General features: G+C 47.1%; 1 protein-coding gene across 3 annotated transcripts in view; it reads left to right on the plus strand.

The window, feature by feature from the left end:
• Positions 1–20,201, plus strand: part of OCRL (OCRL inositol polyphosphate-5-phosphatase) — a 566,508-nt gene that overhangs the window by 375,163 nt on the left and 171,144 nt on the right. For all 3 annotated transcript variants that reach the window (XM_085607761.1, XM_085607762.1, XM_085607763.1), the window contains one exon: positions 13,282–13,447. In XM_085607761.1, the coding sequence (XP_085463887.1) occupies positions 13,282–13,447 (166 nt within the window). The remainder of the gene's footprint in view (positions 1–13,281; positions 13,448–20,201) is intronic.

Here is a 20,201-nt window from a genome sequence, read left to right on the forward strand (position 1 = left end):
TCAGTTTGCAGCAAAATGAATATAATAAAACGATTTTTGCACATGAACCCACCACCAAAACTAGGGGGCTTAGGGTATTCCTACACTGTCCTTTTGTGTGTTTTTGTTGCATGTTTTTCTTGGGACTCGGGACAAGTCCCATGATGGGTGCCAACAATTCCTATTTGAAATAGAGGCAGCCAATCTAATCTTTGCATGAGATCTGTTGGATCCACCGACCCTCCTCATCCCTAGATATACATACATATTTTTTTCTTTTTATAACCCCTAAACTACTTAACATATTTACAACAAATTACAAAATGAGATCATTCTGGATCAAGATCTAGCTTTCTGCGAAATTTGGGGTAGTTCCTTTTAGCGGTTCAGTCTGTAGCCGTGTCTAAAATTCCTAACGTCTTCGGACCCCTCCAATTTCTTGGCACCCGCTTGACCAATAACCCCAAAATAACTTTCCAGACAGCAGCTGAAGTGAGTAGGAAACTAGTTTTTAAAATGTTGTGAAAATTCATAAAATGGTGCCAAAGTTAGCAAAGCAAAAAACACTTTTTCTATGTAAACTAGGTCCTAACTATAACTACCTAATATAAATATATATATATGTATCTGTTGGACTTGGCCCTTCTGGCAGGTTCCCCCCGAAACTTTTTGCTTGTAATTGGTAACTTGGTGTAGTGATTTTGGGTTTCTGCACACTTTACCACTGTGTCCCAGGGTAAAGTGCGTGCGTGTTGTGAGGTTGGCCTGCCCTCCCATAGGAATGCATGGGGGAATGTAGATGTCCCGGTAGTTCCTGATGCGTGGGGTGTGCAGGCCCGTGTTTGGTATGTGCGGACTCGTGTGAGTGAATGCTGCGCGTTGATGTGTGCGGCGTGCATGTACCTGGTGTGGAAGTGCCACTTCTAGAAGTGGGCACTTCAGTGTGCAGTCTGAAATGTGTGGCTTGTCTGATGATTGGCTGGTGAGGTCAGGTGACGGACTAGGGAATTCCCCAGAGTCAGGAGGAGTCACCCAGTGGTGAATGGGGAGGTAGCATGTTGATGGCTGGGGAGGAGTGTACCTGGGTCCTGAATAGGACAGGGCTTCCCCCACACAATGCTGGCGCCGGCCCCTGTGGTGCGTCTAATGACCCTAGCCCTGCCAGTGAATAGAGTGAGGGGCTGAGCACATCAAGGGTGCTCTCCAACCAGCTGCGACTGGTTTTCCCCCTCACCCTGAACCCAGAACAAAGGGATTTCGTGTATAAAAAGGGGCTGTGTCCCCTTACAAAATGTTCTTGTTCTTGTTCCAAACTCGAATCTACCAGGGGCATGCTGCTGCTGGGGCCCAGGGGAAGGCTTGCCTCCCTGGGCCCTGCCCAGCCCCTGGATGCCAGATGGACTTACTGGACCTTTTTGACCTGCAGCGCCTGGGAGCGCTTTATGGGCTTTAGAGCGCTGTTTTGCTGGACTTGCTCTCTTTTGTAGCGCCTGGGAGCGCTTGTAGGGCTTTCCAGCGCTGGGAGCGCTGTGCGTGACCTTGTAGCGCTGTGTGCGCTTTGATTTCGTTGGCGGGTGCCCACCCCGCTTATTCGTTGTGTTTGCGAGGGAGCCTACCCCTCTACGAGCAGAGAAATCACCGCCGCGGCCGGGCTTCAGCCGGAAGTCAGGCGGGCTGTGGGCGGGCCTCCGGGACAACCGGAACTTAGAATAGGAGGGCGGGAGCCTACCCCGCCTCCTACCGAAGCGTCGCGGCTGGTGGGAGCCCCGGAGCAGGCAGGAGCCTACCCTGCGCCCCGGGGCACTCTGCCCAAGAACGAAGAGCCCGGTCGGAGAAGTGTTGATCCAGGCGGGAGCCCACCCCGCACTGGACTGAGGAGAGGAGCGCGGCGTCCGGAGTTGGTGCGGAGGGGGCGCGAGGCACATTGTCGGTGCCTGCCCCTCCGCGTGGAGAAGAGCCCTCCCGTCCGCCGGCACCAGAGAGAGAGAGGACGACGCGGGAGTCCCCGAGCAGCCCGGTGAGTGCTTAAGAGGGCTGGGGACTCCACGCATGTGCTGGGGGTGCGGGGGCAGTGATCGAGCCCCGTGAGGCTCCAAAAGTTACCGCCAGCATTTCTCGAGCCCCGTGAGGCTCTAGGGGGGCCTTGTGAGTGAAGAGTCCCCCGTGTGGGACTCCCAACGTTCCGGGGCATGCTTCTGTAGAGCGCGAGGCGCTCCAACGTGAACACAGCTGAGTGTTCAGAGCGCTCAGAGCGCTCCAACGTGGGGAGTGTATTTCCTCGAGCCCAGTGAGGCTCCAACGTTGTGCTGAGCCACGAAGGCTCTAGGGGGCATTGTTATTGTGATAGAGCCCAGAGAGGCTCCAAGAGCGACAGATTGGTGTTCCAAGGGCACAGCGGTGCCCACGCTCAGGTCTCCAGCTGCCCAGCACTTAGTGGGCAGCTGCCACGTTTAGGTGGGGGGACCTTTCTTGTTTTGGTCTGCGCAGCTGGCGCAGCTTGCCTGAGACAGCGTCCTAAGCTTGGACATAGGCCAGTTGGCCTAGGGACTGCCACAGGTGGTGGCTTATGTGTGTCCCTTTTGCTCTACACCTCTGAATGTTTTCATGCATCATGTGTTTCCTTTTGCTCTACACCTCTGAATGTTTTCATGCATCATGTGTTCCTTTTGCTCTACACCTCTGAATGTTTTCATGCATCATGTGTTCCTTTTGCTCTACACCTCTGAATGTTTTCATGCATCATGTGTTTCCTTTGCTCTACACCTCTGAATGTTTTCATGCATCATGTGTAACGTTCTATTACCCCTACAGGTATTGTGATACTTAGGTGGTTGTTTGCTTTCTCCTAGTACAGGTGGTGCTAGTGAGGTCCTGATTCCCTGCGCAATATTTCTCCTAAGGTGGTTAGGGTTGCGTAGGTGGTACTTTCTGATACCAGTAGTTACCGGTTGTGTGCTACATGTTATTTTGTGCTACTGTGATATTATTCCTATGTTCTAAGTGCTAATTTCTACAAAGTGCTGATTCCGGACAGTGGTCCATGTGGCCCTGTCCCCTGTATATATAATCCCTTGTAAATTCTGCCCGTGCCTGTTGGCACCTTGTAAAGTGTGTGTTTTATCTAATGTGTTGTGTATAATACAAAGGCTATTTTTATAGAATACCTTGTGTGGAGTTTCCTTTGTGGTGGGCCTTGGGTGTTGTTGCTGGGTGCGCGCGCAAACGCTTTACACATCGCCTCAGGGATAAGCCTGTCTGCTCGTGCCAAGCTACCAAGGGGGTGAGCAGGGGTTATCTTTGGCGTGTAACTCCCCAGCCCTGACTAGAGTGGTGGTTTCTGTCTGGCTTTGGCGCAAGCCCTAGCCAACCAGAAATCCCATTTCTAACATTGGTGGCAGCGGTGGGATTTGGACTTGCGTTTGCGCTGTACCGCAGCAGCAACTGGCCGCACTACAAAACTCTGCATTTAGATAAACCACATGGTATAGGGATTATTGTTTTTAAATGTCATTTCTGTGGAAATGTGTTTCTTGTGCACTGTGAGTTAGGTGTCCCTAGCTCGGGAGGGTAGATCATCCCCCTTAGTGCATTGTGTTTTCTGGATTCACCAGAGGGTGGGATCCAGTGGTGGCAGCAGATGTGTGTCCAGTGCATGTATTCCCATTCCCAGTTCCCGGGGTAGTGGTACCTGTGTCACGTGGTGGTCAGGTTGAGAAATCAGGGGCGGTAGAAACTGTCTTACCAGTCTTGGGAGGGGTGGGGATGAATGTTTAATGCGCTGGATGAATGTGAATGTCCCATTCCCAGTTCCCAGAGTAATAGTACCTGTGTCACGTGGTGGTCAGGTTGAGAAATCAGGGGCGGTAGAAACTGTCTTACTAGTCTGGGGGGTGTGTGTATGTGGATGAAGGATGTGAGTTCTCTGAAATAGGGAGCTTGCTGGTTGATTGGGTGTGAGTTCTCTGGGATAGGGAACTTGCATTGGGGAGTGATTCCAAAAGTAGTGGCTGAGGTGTCTTCCAGCCCAGCGTGGTGGAAGAGGTTCAGAGTAGCCCAGCTAGGTCTCGGTGTAGGGGCTCACGGCCTGTCTCTGCGGAGAAGGAGTGGGTGGGACTGCGTGTCTCCAGGTGCCCGAAACCCAGTGTCAGGGCCTGGATGGTTTCTTTAGGGAACATCAGGTCGGGGGCCTAGGCTGTACCAATAGGTCATTTGAGGAGGATCTCCCAGTGTCTAGAGGACGTGGAGCATCTGTAATCAGAGCTCCAGTAGTCCTGGTGTCTGGCGGTACCGCTCCAGTTGGGAGGGTGCAGAAGTCCAGAGGGAGGGGTGAGAGGGGGAGGGATTCCCCAGTGGGAACCAGTAGGTCAGGGACCAGCCGGGAGGGCTGTGTCGCCACTGAGTGACCGTGGTGTCGCCACTTCTGTCCTGGGGGGTCTGCACGCACTGTCAGATGGACAGGAGGTAGTGAGATCAGCGCCAGGCAGACTGTCACTTGACCCATTAGTTATGGGTCACCCTCGTTAAGTCCTGGTTCGCCAGGCATCTGACCAAAGGGTACGTCCCTCGGTTGGGGAGCCAGTAGTCGGTGTTTCCGGATCTGGACGTAAGGGCAGCTGTAGTCCTGAGGGCAGGTGGGGCTCATCTTAGGTGAAGAGACCCTGCTCTACAGTGGAAGGGGGTGCAGAGGGAGGGAGTCCTCGCCTCTGACCCCTTGGATCCCAGGTGGTAGACCAGTTGGTGGAGAGAGGTCCTGAACTGGTGGGAGAGTTGTGTTCTGGTGGGTGCTTCCCTGGGAGGGTGCGGAACCCCAGAAGTAGAGGTAGGGTGGGGCATTCTTGCCCGTGACCTCTGGTCAGCCTGAGGGTGCGGACCCTAGGTTGAAGGATCAGTGGTAGTTGGGAACTACACTGAGAGGGAGAGTGGAGAAGGGCTTGTATGCCAGGGGTTACTACCCCCCACTCTGGGTTTGGCAAGGACCAGTGGTATCTGGGTGGCCTAGGGCCTGGTCCTGGCCGTGGACAACTAGGTAGTACCAGTGGGGTAGCCTAGTTGGGCCTGAGTTCTTTTCGGTAGTTTTTTTTTTCAGATGGAACCATGTTGATGGAGAAGGGCGTAGAACCGGAGAGTGTCCCTGCAGTGCGGGCCTGCGTCCGTGTTCTATCGCCCCAAGCAGGGAAGACCATCACGGTGGTGATTGGTCTGCCCTGCGTTTTGGCTGGAAGGGGATTGTGTTGGACTTGGCCCTTCTGGCAGGTTCCCCCCGAAACTTTTTGCTTGTAATTGGTAACTTGGTGTAGTGATTTTGGGTTTCTGCGCACTTTACCACTGTGTCCCAGGGTAAAGTGCGTGCGTGTTGTGAGGTTGGCCTGCCCTCCCATAGGAATGCATGGGGGAATGTAGATGTCCCGGTAGTTCCTGATGCGTGGGGTGTGCAGGCCCGTGTTTGGTATGTGCGGACTCGTGTGAGTGAATGCTGCGCGTTGATGTGTGCGGCGTGCATGTACCTGGTGTGGAAGTGCCACTTCTAGAAGTGGGCACTTCAGTGTGCAGTCTGAAATGTGTGGCTTGTCTGATGATTGGCTGGTGAGGTCAGGTGACGGACTAGGGAATTCCCCAGAGTCAGGAGGAGTCACCCAGTGGTGAATGGGGAGGTAGCATGTTGATGGCTGGGGAGGAGTGTACCTGGGTCCTGAATAGGACAGGGCTTCCCCCACACAATGCTGGCGCCGGCCCCTGTGGTGCGTCTAATGACCCTAGCCCTGCCAGTGAATAGAGTGAGGGGCTGAGCACATCAAGGGTGCTCTCCAACCAGCTGCGACTGGTTTTCCCCCTCACCCTGAACCCAGAACAAAGGGATTTCGTGTATAAAAAGGGGCTGTGTCCCCTTACAAAATGTTCTTGTTCTTGTTCCAAACTCGAATCTACCAGGGGCATGCTGCTGCTGGGGCCCAGGGGAAGGCTTGCCTCCCTGGGCCCTGCCCAGCCCCTGGATGCCAGATGGACTTACTGGACCTTTTTGACCTGCAGCGCCTGGGAGCGCTTTATGGGCTTTAGAGCGCTGTTTTGCTGGACTTGCTCTCTTTTGTAGCGCCTGGGAGCGCTTGTAGGGCTTTCCAGCGCTGGGAGCGCTGTGCGTGACCTTGTAGCGCTGTGTGCGCTTTGATTTCGTTGGCGGGTGCCCACCCCGCTTATTCGTTGTGTTTGCGAGAGAGCCTACCCCTCTACGAGCAGAGAAATCACCGCCGCGGCCGGGCTTCAGCCGGAAGTCAGGCGGGCTGTGGGCGGGCCTCCGGGACAACCGGAACTTAGAATAGGAGGGCGGGAGCCTACCCCGCCTCCTACCGAAGCGTCGCGGCTGGTGGGAGCCCCGGAGCAGGCAGGAGCCTACCCTGCGCCCCGGGGCACTCTGCCCAAGAACGAAGAGCCCGGTCGGAGAAGTGTTGATCCAGGCGGGAGCCCACCCCGCACTGGACTGAGGAGAGGAGCGCGGCGTCCGGAGTTGGTGCGGAGGGGGCGCGAGGCACATTGTCGGTGCCTGCCCCTCCGCGTGGAGAAGAGCCCTCCCGTCCGCCGGCACCAGAGAGAGAGAGGACGACGCGGGAGTCCCCGAGCAGCCCGGTGAGTGCTTAAGAGGGCTGGGGACTCCACGCATGTGCTGGGGGTGCGGGGGCAGTGATCGAGCCCCGTGAGGCTCCAAAAGTTACCACCAGCATTTCTCGAGCCCCGTGAGGCTCTAGGGGGGCCTTGTGAGTGAAGAGTCCCCCGTGTGGGACTCCAACGTTCCGGGGCATGCTTCTGTAGAGCGCGAGGCGCTCCAACGTGAACACAGCTGAGTGTTCAGAGCGCTCAGAGCGCTCCAACGTGGGGAGTGTATTTCCTCGAGCCCAGTGAGGCTCCAACGTTGTGCTGAGCCACGAAGGCTCTAGGGGGCATTGTTATTGTGATAGAGCCCAGAGAGGCTCCAAGAGCGACAGATTGGTGTTCCAAGGGCACAGCGGTGCCCACGCTCAGGTCTCCAGCTGCCCAGCACTTAGTGGGCAGCTGCCACGTTTAGGTGGGGGGACCTTTCTTGTTTTGGTCTGCGCAGCTGGCGCAGCTTGCCTGAGACAGCGTCCTAAGCTTGGACAAAGGCCAGTTGGCCTAGGGACTGCCACAGGTGGTGGCTTATGTGTGTCCCTTTTGCTCTACACCTCTGAATGTTTTCATGCATCATGTGTTTCCTTTTGCTCTACACCTCTGAATGTTTTCATGCATCATGTGTTCCTTTTGCTCTACACCTCTGAATGTTTTCATGCATCATGTGTTCCTTTTGCTCTACACCTCTGAATGTTTTCATGCATCATGTGTTTCCTTTGCTCTACACCTCTGAATGTTTTCATGCATCATGTGTAACGTTCTATTACCCCTACAGGTATTGTGATACTTAGGTGGTTGTTTGCTTTCTCCTAGTACAGGTGGTGCTAGTGAGGTCCTGATTCCCTGCGCAATATTTCTCCTAAGGTGGTTAGGGTTGCGTAGGTGGTACTTTCTGATACCAGTAGTTACCGGTTGTGTGCTACATGTTATTTTGTGCTACTGTGATATTATTCCTATGTTCTAAGTGCTAATTTCTACAAAGTGCTGATTCCGGACAGTGGTCCATGTGGCCCTGTCCCCTGTATATATAATCCCTTGTAAATTCTGCCCGTGCCTGTTGGCACCTTGTAAAGTGTGTGTTTTATCTAATGTGTTGTGTATAATACAAAGGCTATTTTTATAGAATACCTTGTGTGGAGTTTCCTTTGTGGTGGGCCTTGGGTGTTGTTGCTGGGTGCGCGCGCAAACGCTTTACACATCGCCTCAGGGATAAGCCTGTCTGCTCGTGCCAAGCTACCAAGGGGGTGAGCAGGGGTTATCTTTGGCGTGTAACTCCCCAGCCCTGACTAGAGTGGTGGTTTCTGTCTGGCTTTGGCGCAAGCCCTAGCCAACCAGAAATCCCATTTCTAACATATCTCTATCCCACTGTCGGTCACCAGTAGGTAGTTATAGTTAGGACCTAGTTTCCATAGGAAGTGTTTTTTTCATTTCAATAACTCCGATGCCGTGTGACGTATCTTTAAGAATTTTTTTAAACTAGTTTGCCACTCACTTTATCTGCCATCAAGAATGTTTCAGGGAGATCCATCATTTAGGGGCCGAGAGAAAAGGGGAAGTTCCAAAACGCGCTTTCCCCATATTAATTTCCTTAGGAAATTTAGACACTGCTAAAGCTCAACCTGTGAATGGAATTCTGTAAAATTTGGCAGAAAGGTAGATGTTGGTTCAGGGAAGTGCCTTTTGTGATTTGGTGTAAATCCTTTCTGTAGTTGCAGAGTCATTTAAAGAAATTCAAATTTGTAAATATATAACAGAGGATCTGCAACTACTCCTGATCTTGGGCTGAGGTCTGATTGGCAGCCATCTTGGGACTTGGTTGGCCGAGTCCTAGAAAAAAGATTACAAAAAAAAGAAAAGGGGGCGGAGCAGAAATACCCTGCAGGGCCAAAAAAGAATTTTTTCGAAAAATATTTTGACGGATCCTAGGATCTCACTGAAAAAAAATAAAACACGAAGCGCAGATTTCTGTGCCTTGTTAGTAATTGGACCCGGGTAGGCCAGGTCCTGGGGGCATTTTGATAATAAGGAAGGGGGCGCATGGGCCCCCTCTCATGGGGCTTATTAATGCCCCGGGGACTAATGTCTTCACTGGGCTTATTTTTGTTTTAAAATGGGGGCCTCTTGGACCCCCTGAGACCCGAGGACCACCACCTCCCCTGGTCCACATGCCAAAAACAAAATGGGAGGGGCGGCTAGACCCCCTGTGCCCAGGGGACCACCACCTCGCTGGGGCCATGATCAGTTTATGGTAGAGGTCCTCAGGGATCACCTCCCCTGGGGACCACCACCTCCCCGGGGCCAGATGCTTTTTGTAAAGATGGGATGGGGGCCATGCAGTCCTCCTGCCTGGGCTGTTCTCGGCTCCCGGGACCACCATCTCTCAATTGCAGGCTCTCCCTAAAGACATTATTTAAAAAAAGGCCTGGTGATGGGGTACCTGAGGCTGAAATCAGCTAGAGAGGGGGCTGCGCAACCCCCTCCCCTTTTCAAAAAGGACTGGCCCTGGGGGATGGGTTCCCTGGGGCCCAAACCTGCCCAGAGATGGGGGGGCCATGTGTCCTCACCTTCCCTGATAAAATAAAAATGGACATAAAGCATCCCGGCAAGTTGCCGGAGGCCCTGCCCCCATTCAATACCACTTTGCAAAAGCGCCTCCTGGTTCACTGCTAGTTGGGGGATGAAGTCCCCTTGATTCCTGAGGGTCAATGGGGGCCAACTATCCCTCCAGTTACATCCAATAAGTCCCACACTGTAGGATTGCTGAGAGGTTGTCGGAGGCAACTGCCCCTTTCCTCCACCACTCTGCAAACGCACCTCCTGGTGCAGGGCTAGTTGGGGGATGAATTCCCCTTGGCAGCTGAGGGGCATTGTGGGCCAAGAATCCCTCCTGTTAAGTCTAGTAAGCACCATACAGTGTGATTTCTGAGAGCTGGTAGGAGGCCCCACCTTGTCTCTCCACCACTCTGCAAACGCGACTACTAGTTAAAAAATACCCATAGAGTTTCACTTAACAAAACAAAGGTTACAGGGACGTTACAGTTAGGCTCAGATTTCACTCGTAGAAAACCAGTGAAATTCAGCAGTTATAGTTGTCTAAGCTAACTATAGCCTACCATCCAGCAATGCACTGCTTATGCCCTCGCATATTACATCATTCATGACATGGTCAGTGACATCACTGATGACCTCCACAGAACCAGTGACACACCCACTCACACCCCCATACAAGCTCTTTTACACCCACTCACATAAGCACTCACATACCCTTTCACAGACCCTTACACACACTAACCCTCACACACACTAACTGACCCAATGAGCCACTCACTCACACTTATTCACCTACACAGCTACTCACACCCCCATACAACCTCTTCTATGCCAACTCACACACCTACACCAGTACTCACACAATCACTCACTGATCCATAGAGCGCCTCACACACACTTATTCACCTACACAGCTACTCACACACCCACACAACTACTTACATACCCATTCACACATCCATACAAGCACTTGCACATCCGCTCACTCACTTATACAGCCATTAACACACACTTACTCTCCAATACAGCCACTCACACGCCAACTCACTTAACCAAACACCCACTCAAGTATCAGCTCACCCATACAGTTTCTACACACCCACTTACCCACCCATAGAGCACCTCACACCGCCGCACACTCACACCTAGAGCCACTGCTACACCCACCATCCCACTCACCAATACAGCCACTCACAAAGCATTTCTCTCACCCACAGAGCTATTGACACACCCACTTACACACCCATACAGCCACTTGCACACCCATTCACACAAGGATACATACAGACACACAGCCACTCACCTAATATATGTCAGAAGTAGTATCACTTTGTAGTAGTGCACCTAGAATACTAGTTTAACTCTTGTTGTAGGTTAGTATATACGTTTAACACCCATGAACTCTTAGAAACACTTGCAGTCACTGGATGATGTCATGAGTGATGTTATTTGAGATATCATCTGTGATGTCACTGACCATGTCATGAGTGATGTAATATGTCAGATCATAAGCAGTGCACTGCGGGGGCATAAGCTATAGTTAGCTCAGGTAACTATTGCTGCTGAATTTCACTGGTTTTGTATGAGTGAAATCTGAGACTAACGTCCCTGTAACCTTTGATTTGAGATCGAGCATTCAAGACCTCTTGTATATACTTTAGTATATACTTGTGTATGTACTTTGTGGGCTCTGGAGATCAGCCCTCGGATGTGTCTGCTTCCGCTTAGGGACTTTGTTTTGTGTTCAATTGCCTTTATTTATCTGTCTTGATAGAAAACGACCAGTAGAGGTCAGTAAAATAACAGAATTGCTTTCTGCTGAGGGACTTAGTTTTTTTAATTTTTCTGGCAACTGCCTCTATTTAACTTACTTGATAGAAAATTACCAGCAGAGGTCAGTAAAATACCAGAATCACTTTAGCATTCTCTAGATTCCAGTCCATAGAAATTGTCTTCCACAAGCACCCGTAGACAATAATATTTTTTTCAAATCTTGTATTTTCAGTAATATGACCACCCAACGCCCTGATTTTATATTATATTAAAAACAGAGCTTGGGACTATACCATTTCCCACTGAAAGGCAATATTTCTCTCCATGTGTTCTCATACCTGGCGTGTCACGCAGTTTGGTGATTACTTTGCCTCCATATTAAAGCGCAGTAGATCTTTCAGCACCCAGGCTAATGTGCAGCATAGGACCCTTTGGGACCTTATAAATATAAGGTCCCGAAGACGAGACTGATTGCATTGCGAATGCTTTATTTCAGTGACAATATATGTATGTGTGTGTGTGTGTGTATGTGTGTGTGTGTGTGTGTGTGTGTGTATATATATATATATATATATATATATATATATATATTTTTTTACTGGCGGTCGCCAGTAGATAGTTATAGTTAGGACCGTGTTTCCATAGGAAATCCGCAACATTCTATTTTGAATAACTTTGGCGCCGGTTGACGAATCCTTGCGAAATTTTCAAAACTAATGGGGCGCTCCGCTCAGCTCCTACCCTGAAAGTCTCGGCCGGGGGGGGGAGGGGGGGGGGATTCGTGAAGCGGGGGCCGAGAAAAAAGGGAGGTCCCAAAATGCGTTTTCGCCATGCATTTTCCCATAGGACGTTTAGTCGAAGGTACAGCCCGAACGGCTGAACAGAATTACTTGAAATTTGGCAGAGAGGTAGTCCTCAGGTCAGGGAAGTGCCTTTTACAGATATGGAGTCAATCTGTTCAGTAGTTCCTGAGAAAATTGCATTTAAAAGCACATACATATCTATAAGCACGCACCCTAACGTGCGCGAGCGTAATTCTGATTGGTTGTTACATGTCAGTCAACGTTCGAATCGGTCGAAATCAGGAAGTGTCGGCCGCCATTTTGTTTGTTGTGGTTGCGAGAGTGAAAAAGAGAGGTGGCGAACGTGAAAAGGGGGCAGGGTAGAGAGTTCCTGACCCCGTAGCCTTTGTCAGGGGGTCCCTAAAGGACCCCGAAGGGTGAAAAAACATTTTTTTATTTTATTTAAATCGCGCGGTGCGTGCACGGAGAAAAACCATAAATTTTTTTTTTTTTTTTTTTTTAAATTAGCATTTAAAAAACCGTACAAATTCACTTAAACCCTAGGTTTCACGCACGTTATAGTTAGGAATTAGCATTTAAAAAACCTTGCAAATTCACTTAAAAAACCATAGGTTTCACACGTTATAGTTAGGTGGACATTTCACTCGTAAAAAACCAATGAAATTCCACCTTTATAGTTAGTTCAGATAACTATAACTCGCGCGACCGCCACTCTATCACAAGGATGATGTCATCAGTGATGTCATGAGTGATGCCACTGACCATGTCATGAGTGATGAAATATGTGACGTCATGAGCACTGGATTGCGGGCGCGCGAGTTATAGTTAGCTGAACTAACTATAATGGTGGAATTTCATTGGTTTTTCACGAGTGAAATGTCCACCTAACTATAACGTGTGAAACCTATGGTTTTTTAAGTGAATATATATATATATATATATATACACAAGTGCCTGCACTTACGGTTCCCAATTAAAACCGAAAAACCTCTGACCTTCATAATTTATAGTTAGGAGCACAACCCCTAACTTGCACAGTAAATGTGATGCTAAGGACTTCACCCTCAATGAAATGGATTCAATTTTTTATATCGTCTTACAGTTGAGAACACATATCACATTATCCATGCTACTTTGAAAGAGAGATCTATGAATGTAGTACTACTGACTGATTTGATTGTGTTATTTTTGAATTACATATTCCTTTTAGGTCTTGTGTTGGTTTAAATATTGTGAGGTCTAAATCTATTTAGAAATTGTTTCCTGTGATTAAGTGGAAATGCCATCTAGCCTCACATTGGATGTTTTTAATAATGTTAGGCTAGATTCGCAAATAGATTTCTGTGAGTAATTGTGTGTTTTTCCTGACTTGGGTGTGATGTACTTCTGATTGGACTCACAAAAATATTTCACTTTCTCCTGTATTTCATAGCCTTCTTTGGTTGTTAAACCCAGCAGTGTACATCTTCACAGCGCCAATTGTTTCATAATTTATCACATCTGGTTTACATCTGCTTTAATTATTCCTTCTTGTTCACAGTTTGTGTTTCAAAATGTGAAATTCAGACAGCTTCAGAAGGAGAAATTCCAGATAAAAAATGATGGCCAGGTCACCTGCCACTTTTCATTTATTCCTAAACTGAACGACAGTCAATACTGCAAACCTTGGTTGCGAGCGGAACCTTGTGAGGGCTATTTGGAACCAAGTGAGTACTTCACCTTTGTCGCCAAAGTCTTTTTTTCCATTCCATTTAATAGCCTAATATAAGTATCAAGTTATTAAACTCTGGTAATAACTATGAGATTATGGCAATTTTATTAACCAAAACCAACCCGAAATTAAAGTCAATGAAATTCCGTAGGGTGATCACACAGTAAAGAATACTGCATTTGTTTCTAATTTCTAGGCTTGACTTATATGGTACTTGTAGCATTCAAAGCGAGCATATTGTATTCTTACTTGCATTACATGCCTTCAGTCACTGGTTTATTTTTCTCCACAACCTCCAGCAGTTGACTTGAGACATTGTCGGTCACATCTTGGATCCTCCCACTCGAATATTTTAGTGGCACTGTTTTCTATTGGCTTTGTTGTAATGCATGAGGTTCTATTTTACATCTTGAATCAAGTGGACTGGTGGCTCGGTAGAACTGGAGAGCTAACACTGACAAGCAAGACCAATTTAATAAACAAAAGGTTCTCTAGAATAAAGGTTTTCTTTGTCTTCGTATCATTTTATTTGTGTGTCTGTGTCTTAGAAATGATGGAAGGCAAGAGGGGCCTTCATTAAAGTCCTCCTTTAGTTTGCATTATGTGGTAAGAAATGAAGGGCTATAATAAAGGCTCCCTTGCCACTTGATCTTTAACATCATTTAAAAAAGAGGTCTGTATCGAAATGAAGGCACCCTTTCATATATGCATAGTTTTGTTTGTAGGCAAGAAACGGAAGCTGTGATGAAAAGCTGCCTGAAGGGAAGGATAGGTAGGTGTGTGGAAAGAATGAGGCTAGTCAGTGGAAAGGGAAGAAGTGGGAGGAAGGAACAAAGAGGGGGTGACTGGCGGGTGCAATGGAAAAGCGATACATGGTAAAGAGTGAAGGGAACCAGAAGGACTGAGCCGGTGCGATTGGGCACAAGATGGTAAGTGGAAGGGGCAGGATTGAACATGGCCTATAGTTGTAAAATAGTTCCCCTTGGAGTTCAACTTAAACATCCCATTGAAGGTGGAAGGAGAGAAGTAACTCCTGTGGGCTGAGCCAAGATGTGAATCACAAAGTCTTAAGCCAACGGCTAAAATGGGATAGTCAAAAAAGCCAGAGGTTGAAAAGAGCGGACCCAGAGTGTTCACTGTTTGTGAGAGGCAATACCTCTGATACAGCTGTGATGTCAAAACCCAAACTTATAAAAGGGTTGCTTTCTTTTTTGTAGAATCTGTCAATCAAATGCTTTTGTCAGAGCTCCCTCCCGAGTGTTGTTGCAGTATTCACCCACTGACTAAAAATGGCATCCATCTTCCACATACCCCATGAATATTTTACCCTTCCAACAATCCTGCTACATTTAATATCAGAAAGTAAGCCACCTGGTGGCTCTGTGGGAAAACGTTGAAAAAATAAATCATTTTCTGTAACATCCTTTTGTCTGATCTTTTTTTTGTGCTTGCTTCCACATGCTTCTGGACAAACCAGCATTGGTTAAACTAATTGGTTCAGACATTTATGTGGTGGGCTCATTCCAGATCCACACAATACTTGCATGAAACTTATCAGCTTTACTAATGCTTATTCTTCCTTTGAGTGAGACTTCATTTATTTTGTTAAGTGTTCTTGTTTAGCAGAGTTGTTCATCAAGGTGTGCCTGGGTGCTCCTTGAAGCAGAAGGAAATACGTGGACATGTTCACACTATTGAACGAGTGAAAACTATTGTGGGAATGCTGGTAGCCATAGTGACAAAAAAACTTGTAAGGATGAATAACTGAAGAAGCTAATACATTTTTATTGCTATACTCGACCTCATATGTAGTTGGTGAAGCTATTTGAGCACCAACAATGTAGATGTTCATATATAGAAATTGGTTTGTTACTAAATGATGGAAGTTGATGAAGCATGAAAGATCTGAAATGAGAACTTTGGTGTGCTTGCATCATTTGTCCGGCTTCAAGTCTGGTAGAGAGCAATCCTGGACTATGAATTGATGGAATATGGAAAGAATAAACATGATACATTTAACAGTGGTTGTTTTAGTGGATAAATGACATTCAAAACAATTGCTACATGCGAGGATTCTAGTCACATTTATTTGGTTCAGTAATGTCAGTGTCTGTATTGTGCATTTGTATTTTGTGAGCACGTCTGCAAAACTACTTGTTGATGAAGCATCATGGGCAGCCACAAAAATAATACCCTTAAAAAAACAAGCATTGGCATAGCCAATAGGTCTCGCCTTTGGGACCCTTTATGTATTTAGCCATGCAACAGTTGATGTTATTGCACCAAGGATATTGTGCTGGATAACTAAACACTTATAAGGTCCCAAAGGCGAGAACTATTGGCTATGCCAATGCAGTGCCAGCACTGCTGTGTTGAGACTTTTTGGCCAATGATACGCTGTGTGACAGTGTGCAGAACTAAAAAGTTGAGTCTTCTGCTTGATAAAGTAATATAACCAGTGTACTTGCAGACATGTTCAAAAAGAGGCATATCCTAGTACTCCTGAGAGATAAAACATGTTTATGGTTTCCCAACTCAATGGAACTGAATGGTCTTGCAGACTTGTACCAGTCAGTGATCATGACATCAAACACAGATCCCTGCAGTGGATGCGTTAGTCCACTGAGCCATCGAGACCTGACTGGGACACTAAGGGCATTGCAGAAGTACACACATGGGGAAATTGAATGCCTGGGAAACAGATGACTCAATTCACAAATGTTTTTCTGCACACAACAAACTCATGTGAGGGAAATGTGGCCCTTGTGCAAGTAAAATCAGAATGAATGATAAGTAAGGATCTGTGGGTACTCACATGTGAAGCTATAAGTGCAGACAATGTGCGAGATCTGAGGATTTTCTGCAGTTGAAAGCTACACCCTAGGGAGGGGAAGTAGGTGGTCTCACCCGAATTTCATAGATGTGTGCAATGCATATAGAACGAACACCCATGAAGCCTACGTTTTGCATTACCGCAAACCTTTGCAATACTTTACCCACAATTTTCTTCACTTCTAATATATGCCTAGAGTAAACAATACAGTAGTAGGAAGCATGGAAAGTGTGGGAAGAGGTCATAAAAAACACATTTCGTAATATGAGGCTCCCCTATAGTACCCCAACCCTCCCACTGCTTTTAGATATGGGTACTCGATCAATTAGTGATCAGGCTAGGCTTCGCCCTCTTCTTTTATGGGCGAGAATTTGGAGAGTCCCAGAAATGTCTAGCTACGCAGATGGCTTAACCGATGTGTTGGGGTCACCCGGCTGGTCCAAGATCCATTGGTTGAGGGAAGTCAAGCGTCTTCTCGTCAACTTAGGCCTTGGCGATGCCTGGGACAATAGAACTGCCCCCCCCCCCCAAAGTCTGTCCTGAAGAAAATATACTGGAGTTGGGTAGCTGATGGCAGAACTAGCAATGCCAACTTGGGCAGGACCACCTTGGACTTCCTTTTGGTAAAAGACATGCCTTTTGGCGAACCATATCTGGATATCATTACAAAGCGTATGGATAGGGCTCTGTACTTCCAATTTAGGATAGGCCTACTCCCCGTCGGGGAATTAACCTCTAGGTGGAAGGCCGCGGCCCAAACAATTTCTTCCTGCCCATTCTGTGAGAATAGGATAGAGTCAGTTCCGCATTTGTTCTTTGTATGTCCGGCCTACGTAGCTCCCCGCAACAGATGGTTAAAACCATTATGTAGAGAACTTGGAACAAGATATTACAAGGAGGCCCTACGTATACTGAAAACCGATCCTCGGGCCCCTTTTTGCTTGCGGTTTAGCCAAGTTCCTAAGATGGGCTTGGCGCATTAGATCAGCTAGGCTTTTGTATCTTGTTTAATCTCCATTTTAAAATAATTTTATTTAATTTATTGGGGCCATTTGTAGTATGAATTGTATGGCTATTTTCTATGTACTGGCTCCTTTTACTGTTTTATTGTTCTTATGTCTATGTACCGCTTTTTAAGATATTTTTCATATCGAAATAAAGCCTAATGATGATGATTTCGTAATATATCACAAAGTAAAATGTTTTCCATGGGAAAGAAAATATAAAAAATGCTTTTGTGAAACACCACATGGATTTTCCAGAATTATGAAATGTACATGTGCAAACCCCAAATGTTGCACAAAATGTTCATATACTACTAGAACATAAGCCGAATTGTCATACATCTCTGCAAATTAAAGGTTTATGCCCACAGGGATTATATAAACTATGTTCATTAGTTTATGAAAAGAGGTATTTATACAGATCAGACGTGCACATGGAATTGGAACAGCATTATATTCACCCATATGGTCCAGCAACTGGATAATGCAGCCAAGGGCAGCACCAAACCTTGAATCGCTGACGTGCTACCCTAACCCATTGCCACAAAGATACATGACATCTTTGTGAAAGATGCCCCAAAATGTTTCAAAGATGAAAGAACACACTAAAGGTGACACTCTGTCTCCTCACACGTGTAGTGACTCTTTTCCTCAGACAACACTAGCACTGTGTATCTTCAACGCATTTAAAAAAATGTGGTGTTCCACAGAAACAAAGAGAACGGAAAGGAAATTCACAATAAACAAAGAACAGCTCACCTGTTGCATATAAAGCCTGCTGTGCAAATTATGCCGTCTCAATTTCACATGAATCCCTGGAGACTAGTCATAGCATGGCTTTGCGTCAGTTCATAAAATTAAGACCCACGTTTACAAAGGTGTTACATGGGCACTCGTGTGATAAAGCACAGCAATCTGCCATACTTTATAAAGGTGCTCGTGCACAGGTCAAACTTGTACTGCATCACAAAAGTGACTTCTTTAGAAATCCTCACCCATGTGTAAGCAGGAAGCACAAATGCCCAGTCCTAATTCCTAGAGACTTGAATACATAAAGTTGAATATCTCCCAGGTAAGGAGGCAACGCCCTCGACTTTAACAGGTATGGTTAATAGTGATGACGTATTTTGCTATTTCATGGCACTGTGAACAGCACGTGTTCTTGTAACCCAGGTGAACGGGATTGAATTCACCAACCTCATAATATTTATAGAATGAGCCGTTCTTATCTGTTATTTCAGTCTGAGTGAGACCTGCAGGCTAAAAATTGCGAAAGCAAGCGCTGAACTGACTGACCTCTCGAGCGGCTTAAAAAGTCTCTGCCTCCTGTCGGGCTTCTGGTGTCTAATATCTTCCCCTCCAGTCGTTACTGTTAGTGCCTTTGTAACCAAGTCATAGAACAGAGGGAGAAAGGGTGGACAAAGATCGAAGAAGTGAAAGTGGGAGAGAAAGGAGGAGGGGAGAGAGAGTGGAAGAAGAGAGGAAAGAAATTACAGAAAAAAGAAAGGGAGGGTGAGGCAGAAAGCGAGACAGAGGCAATGAGAGGAGATATAATGAGGCACAGTGTGAGAATGGAAAGAACGGAGACGACAGCGAGATGGCGGGAAGAACGAAAGAAAGAAAAAAAACGATAGATTGAAGAGAAGACAGAACGAGACTGAAAGAAAGCCAGGAAAGTAGAGAGAGATAAATGGGGAATAGGAACAGAACGAGAAGAGAAGTGGGGAGAAAGAAAACAAGCGCGTGCGCCTCGCAATCAAAGTTTAAAGAAAAGTTTGACGAAAGGCAGATGGGGGAGGGGAGAGAGGAGGGGGGTCTGCGCCTGTTTTCCTTGCGGGAGCAAGCAGGAACCGTCTGTTAATTACAAACAAATGGTCTGAAAGCTCGCTCCCGCAAGGGAATCTCCAAACGTGCACGCGTTGCCATTCAAAGCAGTGCAATGCGTGCACGTTTTTTACCTCAAAACTGAATCGATTTCTAAAGGTCTTTTTCCTATGAAGCACATGCGCGCTGCATAGGCGACACCTACAAAGGGAAAATTACGGTGCAAAAAAATCATCAGCAACTTCAAACCTATTGAAAACTTCCCCACCATATCAACACATCTAAACCTACTACAGTGTGAAATCGGTCATGGCTAAGGATTGGAAACTGCCCACTGAAAGTCTGGAAAGGCAACAATTGAAGGAGATTATTTTATCCTGGTAAAGCTCAACAGGGTAGATCTCTAAACCTTGCTCTGCTGTTCTGGTAATCAGAGTGGTAAACTCATCTTTCTTGGTTTGCCTCTTTTATTTCTCACGTTTGTAGACCTGGACTCCTTCTATTGTACACCATCAAGATTAGATGCAGAGGCTTGCACGGATTGCCCTTGCCACCTGCACTCCTCCACATCTTGTCTGAAAAGCATTGGCAACCATGGCTTGCTATAAAAATCATATAGAGATGAGGCACAGCTCTGCCAAAACATTAAAACATTACCCCGCTCCTTGAAATCTTTTTAAGCTTTTTTGAAATGTGAGTGACCATGAGCTTCTTCAGACTCAGGTTCTCCTCAGCATAACTACTTTTCATTACATCAGTCTGCAACACTTTTATCAGCCTCACTGCACCGTACATCCTAGAATAACTTGTCACAACACCTACAAAAGCCTGGAGGCTTACCTTTAACTCTGTGACAACAGTGTATGCACGGATCAGTACAGATTTTGACTTTCCTCTTTATTATCTGGCACCTATCGGTTTCTGTTTTTGTGGACTGCAAAGTTAGTAGAGGTTGGATCTTCCATACTCCTGACTTGGTTGTTTTGACTTACACTACTTTAATCTCCAGAAATACACAGTATGCCACCTGTAAGTTGTCTATTTAGCAGGACAAGTGGCAGTAGAATCCCTGAACTAAAAACTGCCAT

This window comes from Triturus cristatus, chromosome 5_2 (genome assembly GCF_964204655.1).
Source record: "Triturus cristatus chromosome 5_2, aTriCri1.1, whole genome shotgun sequence".
Lineage (NCBI taxonomy): Eukaryota > Metazoa > Chordata > Amphibia > Caudata > Salamandridae > Triturus > Triturus cristatus.